The sequence below is a fragment of the Puntigrus tetrazona genome, chromosome 9, assembly GCF_018831695.1.
Source record: "Puntigrus tetrazona isolate hp1 chromosome 9, ASM1883169v1, whole genome shotgun sequence".
Classification (NCBI taxonomy): Eukaryota; Metazoa; Chordata; class Actinopteri; order Cypriniformes; family Cyprinidae; genus Puntigrus; species Puntigrus tetrazona.
The window spans coordinates 18,049,032-18,058,379 of NC_056707.1; the positions used below are offsets into that span (position 1 = coordinate 18,049,032).

Below are 9,348 nucleotides of genomic sequence, written 5' to 3' on the forward strand. Positions count from 1 at the left end.
GTGAATGGCTCTTACGTGTCACACACAGATCCAGCGGTCATGCTCGCTCTTTTTGGACCGATGCGGCTCCGCGAGTGAGCGTAACCTGTTTTAGCGCATAATCTCTCGCTCGCAGTTGGTCGAGCGTCCCACGTGGTTTGAAGTATAAAAAAGTTTCAGCGCGAGGTGCTTTAGTGTCGTGATTACACGAGAGAAAAGACCAAAGGACAACATCCCTCCCGAGGCTGAAGAAATACGCAAGAACGTCCACAACTCAGAGGAGCGCGAGCCGCTGGCATCCGGTGGAAAGACAAAGAGCCGAATTTTGTCTTCAAACGAGAAAGAAAATTTTGACTACGCTGACCTTTAAAAGGAATAGGAGATCAGTGACCTGTTTGTTTTGATTCTCCACGCGCGTCAATTTGTCAGTTCCCTTGGAGATGAGGAGACGTTTTCGTGCTTTTATCTGCTGAGCTTTTCGCGATTAGTCCTCGTTATCACTCAATGTGTTTACCGGGCGATACTACACGCGCTTTCTGTGAACGTCTCGCAAAAGTGACCGCGAGCGTGATGATGAATGGACATCTGTCAAAGGAGGTTGTTGGAAGTGCAACTCTGTCCTGTTTATAGGTCAAATTGTTTTACGGTAGGAATTCATGAACTGATTTGTTTGTTGTATGGACACGTTATTTAAGAAAATGAGTATTTCCATCCTCTCTGTAACCTGTTTAATGGCTTGCATACTCTCAGTTCAGTGTAGTCTGGGAGCTGAGACTGTGTCTCATGAGTCTCAGTGTGCCTCTTGTGGACTCGGGCATCCGGATGATTCGGGGCGAATGGACACAGACTTTCTGGAGGCGGTTAAAAGGCACATATTGAACCGACTGCAGATGAGAGAGAGACCAAATATCACTCATCCCATTCCCAAAGCTGCCATGGTAACGGCGCTGCGCAAACTTCACGCGGGTAAAGTTCGGGATGACGGCAGGGTTGAAATTCCCAACTTGGATGGACATGCTGCCCACAACGAGGTGCAAGAAGAAACGTCGGAAATAATCAGTTTCGCTGAATCAGGTGTGTGCAATATCTACAGTATTCCAGAAATGTTGACATTACGCATTTTATTCGTTAAAAAAAGTAATGATATTTAGGCGTATTTGATATTTTGGAACACCAAACCTGCATAACGTCACAATAGTTTTAAGTGTACAAGTGCAAATTGTGGAGTATGTTTATTTTTGGGCCATGCATTTATCACAAAACGTGTTTGTAATTTACATATTGTACAAATATTACAATTCGTATATTTAATCAAAGAATTATCAATGGTGTTAGTAAACGATCTTTACCTGTGACTTTAGTTAACCGTTGCATACAGTGGTTCTGTTCCAAAACCTAGTGAGATGTTTTGCTGCCTACTGCCTTCATATGCAACATACTTCATAAATGACTGTTTTTTAGATCTGAACTATATACATAACAATGATTGAGCCTTTATGTTAGTATTATATTTATGATGCCTTAAAATTGGCTGACTTGATTTTGAAACAACATCTTTTCAAGTTCTTGCTGCAAATACGATACAGTTAACTGCAGTGCAGAACATTAGCGAATTGCTTTCAACAAGTGTTGCAGTTTTCTGCAGTGGGTCTTTGAGGGTTAATGAGACATACATCCTTGATCTGATATTTGTAACTGTACTTACGAATATCTGTAACTGGAGCAATTAGAACACATGACCCTTCTCCTGACATATAATTAGGTATGCTGACAGAAAATAAGTAATTTGTCAAATTATGACCTGTGCTAGGTGGGTGTTGAGGCAATTAAAATCCTAGAACTTCCCCGGGAACGCCAAGAGAGCATCAAAAACATCGCAATGAAAGTATTACAGATAATTAGTTAATAAGAGGGCAAGAACATTATCACGCCTTTTAACAGACAATGCAGACAAATTCTTTTGTTAAAACCAATAAAAACAAATGCCTTTTACTGAAGTATACATTTCTTTGAAGTGACTTCAGGTTTCCCATGGTCACGAACAAACTGGAAATATGAGGTCTGAAAAAAGTAATAGAAATATAATGAATGTAAATACAATTATTGTTATTTAATTGTATAATACTTGTGCGGCAACCCTGAGTAAGTCATTAAAATTTGTTGGTCAAAAAGGGTGGGAAGTGATGAAGCTCTGGGCATTCGTGTCATTGAGCAATCAAAGTTTGCATGAGCAAAATTACATTAATACTAGAATATGGTCATGCAGAATAAGGCATTTATATTTGCTTTAAAGAGGTTCTGTGCTAAAAATATACAAGCTAATAAGCAACTGGTTAAGAGTATATATTGTTCCCTAATCCAGATTTTATATAGACAATCATAATCATAATCAGGAAAGATACTTGATATGCAGATATGTAAACGTTAAACTGCTTTTTTATAGAATCTTCCGATATCTAGGTTTGACACATGTAGGCTTGTAAAACTGGCTTCTTTATCTTCGAGTCTCGCACACTGTGCAGCACAATTAGCTTGGACATTATCCGAACTTCTTGCTCCAATAAGAATGATCTGAACGCACTCATGACAGCGCAACAAAAGAAGGCAATTATTGAGAGAGTACTGTGCGTTCTTGCTAAACCCAATATGTCAACATTGGGAACAAAAACAACAATAGAAAACAAAAGAAATCACTCAGAATAATGCATGAGACATTTGAGTCGTTGTGGGTGACAGAGAGGCTGGGGTGGGGGGATGGCCTTCTTATATCCTACTCTGAAAATGCATTTCAAATATCAAAGCTCGATCAGGCCTCTTTGCAGTGTCCCCTATTATTCACAACACCTTTGAACCAGTGAGCAGCAATGCATCATGAAACTGGCTCTCCGAACCCCCATCTGCCTCAAGGCCAGCTGGCGCTAACCCCTCAAGCGAAGGCTGCCAGCCAGGGCATAGCATTAGGACAACCCTAGATCCATTCTGCTCAGAGGTACAAAAAGAGGAATTTGTGAGGTATGCAATGTGCAAATCACTGCAGCTGCAGGCACTTGGGTTGCCTCACGTGTTGCATGCTCTTCCCTGCTGTTATGTGGTATGACCACAAGCCAGAAGGTGGCTCCTAACTCGCTCCCTGCTTTAGGAGAGCAATGAGAAGAGGGCTGCCAAGGTACAGGAGAGGACAGCTGCCAATTTCAGGTCTCTATTGACACTGTCCTATGGGCCATTTCAGAAGTATTTGGTGTCCCGTAGCCACAGGAGCGAAGCGGTAGATGCTCGCTTCTCATTTGTCAGCGTAACCATTCGGACTCGCTGAACTCTTCAGGACCAGTTCAGCACGGGGTATTAAGACTTCATTATTAGACGTTATTCAGCGTGGCACAGTGTCCGTAAGGTCAAAGAGCCAAATTGATCTCTTTAGAAAATCTTTGTTTTTTGACATTCGATCCAGGCAAAGAAATTAGAGCCTGTAGTGTTAACTGATTGGCAGACGGTCAAAATCTAATCAGGCAGCATGCCATGCTCTTGATCTTATTGATCTTCGACAAGCAGTTCACATTAAGCATTTAAAGCATGAGAGCAATCTAAAGAAGCAAAGCTAACGCCCATTTTCTCAAAAGTTAATTTGCCCATGCTCTGTTTGACAGGATAACAAAATAACAATTTCAAAAAACTTAAAATACCTAGACTGCATGCATGGCTGAAATTAGTATTTGTCAGGTTGCGTACCTTTACACAGAGAAGATAAAAGTCAACCACAACAGGAGAAGCAAGCAAGTGAACTAGATTAATTAGATATCAAATTTTAAATATCAAGATTTTGAAGTGTACCACAAATAGATTATTATTGTGCAAATATGTTGAAAGAATTCTGATGTAGGTAAGTATTGATGTTTATGGCGATAAAGTAGGCCACAACACTGACTACTGATCTTGTCTACCTGTTCGCACAGCCTTGGAAAATGCAGAGTGGACAAAGCCTTGTTTGACTAGATTCACTTTAAGCAGGAGCTGTTGAGACAGGTTCTGAAACACTTGAGCACATGGCCATACAAGTATATTTGTATCCAGGGGGCATATAAAGGAAGGTAACGAGGTAAAATAGTGGAGTAATCAGTTCAGTGAACGTGTTCCCTATCATCATAGGACATACTTGTTCACACCTGACACCTCTCCAGGGCTTGATTCTCTGTCACTGATGAACTTTGACTGGGTGTCTGCACTGTGGGATATAAAGGGCTGGGTTCCCAGCAAAACGAGTCTTGACAGCCTTGTTTAAAAAACAGCACTGCTTGTCATCAGTATATGTGTGTGAATGCTGGTCTCAACTGGGTATCATAACTAGCATAAGTACACATTTTTGTCAAACCCCTTCACCAGAAAAGTCATCTAGGTTGATTCACTAGCTAATATTATATAGCTAGAAAAACTATAACAGCATTTTAAAGGTTGACGGCATACTGTATGACCAGATTTTTACTGATTGATTTGTAGCTTTGAACATACTTTCAAGTCTAGGGAGAGTGCATATGTGACTACTACTGTATGTGATGTCAGGCTGAAGAAGCCACTCTCTGTGGCAAGTTGTTGACATTAAACCAAACTAATCTGTTGGCAAACATGGTGTTACTATTTCGAAACCTGCCATAATTAAACAGCTCCAGCATTCCAACCTGGATTACAGTGAATATGATTCATGTGCAACTTTTAGCAGAAGTTAATTTCTCTAATTTTCTGGGTGGTCAAAAAATCTTTACAATCACAACAACAGAAAAAAAAAAAAAAAGCTCTGTATCGTAGACTTTCTAAATACAATTCGTTACACAGTTGTATTTAGAAAGTGGCCAATGTGATGTAAATGCCTCATGCGTCTCATTTGAAGGGCACACGCTCAATGCTAGGCTGTGCCACAGCAGTCTCCTAATACCTCTTGCAATGCATTGTGTTGTCAGTCTTTCGGCTCCAGAAGCTCTGGGTTTTCACAGTACTCCCTGTGAACTCAATGAACCCCCTTGGGCAAGGCCCACGTCCCACCCCCCACCCTTCAACACGGTCCAGTATCTTTAGCCCAAACCATGAGTCCAACTGGACTTGGGCCCAGAGAACTGTGGCATCTAGTCTATCAGGAGAAGTTAAGTGGTTTATGTCAACGAATGTGGCCAAGGAGAGGCAGCCGTCAACAGAATCACGACCTGTTTGTGCCGAGAAAAGACATAAACAAGCTTATTTTGTAAGAAAGAGTCGCTACTTGAGAATTAACACATTTGTTTGGTCTCTTACAGACGATGTGACTCCGTCAAAGTCCAGCCTGTACTTCTTGATTTCCAATGAGGGGAATCAGAACCTCTACGTGTTACAGGCAAACCTGTGGCTGTACTTCAAGCTGTTGCCAGGTACTCAGGAGAAAGGTCTGCGAAGGAAGGTGACGATGAGGGTGCACTCCTATGAGCCTGGAGGGCAGAACGTGCACTGGCCCATGATGGAAAAGCGCGTGGAGTTGAAACGCAGTGGCTGGCACACTTTCCCTGTGTCCGAGGCCGTGCGGGAAATGCTTGCAAAAGGAGGTCGCCGACAAGACCTCGACATTCACTGTGAGGGCTGCGAGGCCGCCAACGTTCTGCCCATCCTGGTGGACCCAAGCGATCCTTCACACCGTCCATTCCTGGTGGTACGGGCCCAGCAGGCAGACAGCAAGCACCGTATCCGAAAGCGAGGCTTGGAGTGCGATGGTACCAATGGTGGTTTGTGCTGCCGGCAGCAGTTTTACATTGACTTCCGGCTCATTGGTTGGAACGACTGGATCATCGCACCAGCAGGGTACTACGGGAACTACTGTGAAGGCAGCTGCCCAGCTTACATGGCAGGTGTTCCGGGCTCTGCCTCATCATTTCACACAGCAGTAGTTAACCAGTATCGCATGAGAGGCATGAGTCCTGGTTCGGTCAACTCCTGCTGCATTCCCACCAAACTCAGCACCATGTCCATGCTCTACTTTGACGACGAGTACAACATCGTCAAGCGTGACGTGCCTAACATGATCGTGGAGGAGTGTGGCTGTGCCTGAGAAAAATCCACATTAGGACATGATACGAAAGCAGTGACAGTCATATTTATGGTCTTTCTGAACCACACGCATATAGATTGTGTTAATATTTGCGCACTCACAACGTACAATCACACACACGTTTGTGTGTGTGTGTGCATCAAGCAGTAGATCATCAGAGGTATGACAGGTGGGTTCTTATAATGAACATAAAGGCTTTGGGATGATAAGGGAAAGGGAACACCAAATGGTTTATCTCTAGTTTGCCATTTCTAGACTTAAAAAAAATGGCCCAATTATTTCCTCTCCAACAGCAAAAAGGAGACAAACTGGTGTCACCCTTTGACATAAGTACTTAGAGACTATTGTACAAGCACTGACATATCTCCTACTTCAGAACACCAGCACTTCAACAGCTTGTTAAAGACAATATGACAAATCATTCCAGCTGATGAGGAGATTTCCAAATAGGTGTGTGTTATCCTCCCGGTCATTCCCAGAGGCATTCCCACAGCAATGACTCCAATTGTCTGCGGCATTGTTAAATCCATTGTGAGGCTTCTACTCAAACTGTAAGCACCTCTGGACAAAAACATCTTGAAACTAAAACCACTTCTGCCGTTCTACTAATGTGTGCACGTCTTTACTGCATAACTAGATCTTGAGGTCTAACCGGTACAGCGCAAACTTCACCGCTTCCTTCATCTGCACACTTCAGTGGCTGACAAACGCTTGCAGCAGTGTGCATTCTGCGGAGCCGCTTTCATTCTGTCCAGCTGGTTTACAGGGAGTACAGCACTTGCGAAAACTCTCGAAATGCACAATTTAAAGCACTTGCATATTGCAAAGCCTTCAAAAGGGTACATAGAGGTGGACCTACCCTTGCCCATAGTCCTTTTCATATAAAGTGCCGCACGAACTATGCAATGTATAATAATCCTGAACTATGTCAAACAAACTGAATTCTTCTTTCTGCTTGTCTTTAACTCTTTATCAATACTTGAAATGTGATCTTTCGCTTGCTTTCCAAAGCGGATGATTGTTATGATGTTTGCACTGAATAGTTGCGGGATTAGTTAAAAGACAAAAAAAAACAACAAAACAAACAAAAAAAAAAAACTGCCATTGAAAATGTTATTTTTGTAGTAAAACTGAATTTTGTGAAAAATGTATTGTACCTAATTAATTGTACCAAAGAGGCCAATATTTTAGCTATTATAATAAGGTGGCAAGGCCATTCCAATATTTGTAAAATAATTATTGATACTTCTCAAGAGGCCTAATAATCAGGGTACAACATTATGGATTCCATTTGTAGCTCTGTCTAATTTTTTTATACTGTGTACAAAACCGATGAAACACAATCTCTCCCTGTCTTTAATTCTCCAGTCTTCTATTTAATAAGAGTTATTTCCTAGCTTGTTACAAAGTCATTTAGTTAAACAGATGTCATCTCTGTACAGATTATGTAAAATAAAAATATTCTTTCTTAAATATTTTGTAACTTTAAAATAAATTCTTACTTTGCATCCTTGTGAACAAGTTGCTTTTAAAAGTGTAACACAGATGATTCACTGACTGTCCCACTCTTGCACGCATTCAAAAGAATATACAATTTATGGTCACACTTTCTTTTAAGGTCCAGTTCTCGCTATTAAGCTTTGAATTTTTCTTCAATAAATCCCAATCCTCTTATTAATAGTTAGTAAGGTGGTTCTTGAATTGAAGTATTTGGTAGGATTAGGCATGTAGAATATGGTCGTGCAAAATGTGCTTTATAAGTACCAATAAATGGCCAATATGTTAACAATAGGCATGCTAATAAGCAATAAGCAATAGTGAGAATCTATCCCTATACTAAAAGTGTTACCCAAGTTAGTCTGTATATGTTTATAAGTCTTGTAACTGCAGCAATTCTATGTAGTGTTCTGCAAAGCCTGCAAAAGTGTTTTGGCAGCTTACTGACAATACATGCAACCCCACACACAGATATCGATCAACAAACAGTGATAGCATCAGAATATTTTTTTTTAAATACACACCCAGTAACACGTCGCACATAAATGTAATGATTGGGATCCATGGTTTCAATATTTGTCATTCTTAGTACATTCTTGGCTCGGAGGCAAGAGGGCTCCCACTGCACAACATCTATGCACAGAAACTGATTACATCAGAGTGGGTCCCCTAGAAGCACTATCAATATGTACTACCTTTTCTGAGCCCTAGAGGTAAAGACACAAAACACTAAGATCCCTTAGGCAAATAAGAGAGAGCCAGGCCAACGGTCGGGGCGTTTCAGTCGAATCCTAGTACATTTTTGCAAAACAAGCGCTTTCCAAAACATACCACATAACACAGATAATTACCTGAAGTGTTCCTGTCTTGCATCTGTCAAGAAAGGCAGATAAAGTGGTGTGAAATATGACATGTTTGTAGAAGTCCTCTTTAAATGACAGCACAAGAATGATATGAGTCAGAAGTGACACCCACGTGTAACAAAAATAAATATTCCGGTTTTAGTTTCTAAGTTATTGAGGTTGGTATGTGTATATATGTATTTGTTTGTGTAGGTGGGTGTTCGGGTGTGAGAAAAAAAATTACAAGAGACGTTCGGAAAGAAAGTGCAGCATGGTAGAGAGGTACAGGCAGAGCTGTCTCGTCATGTAGCGGAGTGTTAACGGTGCCGCCATGACTGCTGGAATGTTAATGACACCATAGCTACGCTGCAGGCAAACTCGTGAAGCCACACACACAAGTTAAGAAAACACCTCAAACCATCTCACATGACAAAACACATACAATACAATCTGTACACACCATCTGAGGTTAACAGGTGTCAAAAGATTTATGGTGACTAAATTGAATGTAGAACAACATATAGACACATACTTGGCATAATTCCTCATCAAAATGGCCATTATTATAAGTAAAAATTGCTTATAATTTAAGAAGCCCACATACGGTTCTGCTTGGTTCACATGCACTTGAAATGCACACGTGCACACTGAAAAAAAAAATTATGTGAAAATTACGGTGAAAAACGGGCAGCTGTGGTTGCCGGAATTCTACTGTAAAAAATACGGAAACAATTTCTTAGGTTTTAACTAAAATATACTGATAACCACCAAAAGCAGGTGGTGATGAGAAAGTCACGTGATGAACCAAAGCCCATCACATACTTTTAAATAATAATATATATAAGAGGTGTACAGATGAGAAGGTGAGACATATATATATATATATATATATATATATATATATATATATATATATATATATATATATATATATATATATATATATATATATATACATATATATATATA

The 9,348-nt window shown here is 40.6% G+C and overlaps 1 protein-coding gene across 2 annotated transcripts; it reads left to right on the forward strand.

Annotated features, from left to right (window-relative positions):
* inhbb (inhibin subunit beta B) lies at nucleotides 1-7,713 on the forward strand. 2 transcript variants are annotated; one of them, XM_043249585.1, is made up of 3 exons: nucleotides 4-625; nucleotides 730-1,053; nucleotides 5,259-7,712. In XM_043249585.1, exons 2-3 carry the CDS (start codon nucleotides 816-818, stop codon nucleotides 6,038-6,040), a joined length of 1,020 nt encoding a protein of 339 aa, XP_043105520.1. In that variant the 5' UTR covers nucleotides 4-625; nucleotides 730-815; the 3' UTR covers nucleotides 6,041-7,712. The 2 variants fall into 2 exon arrangements, with proteins under 2 accessions (XP_043105519.1, XP_043105520.1); XM_043249584.1 differs by having other exon boundaries at nucleotides 1-1,053; nucleotides 5,259-7,713.
* The last annotated feature ends 1,635 nt before the right edge of the window (nucleotides 7,714-9,348 follow it).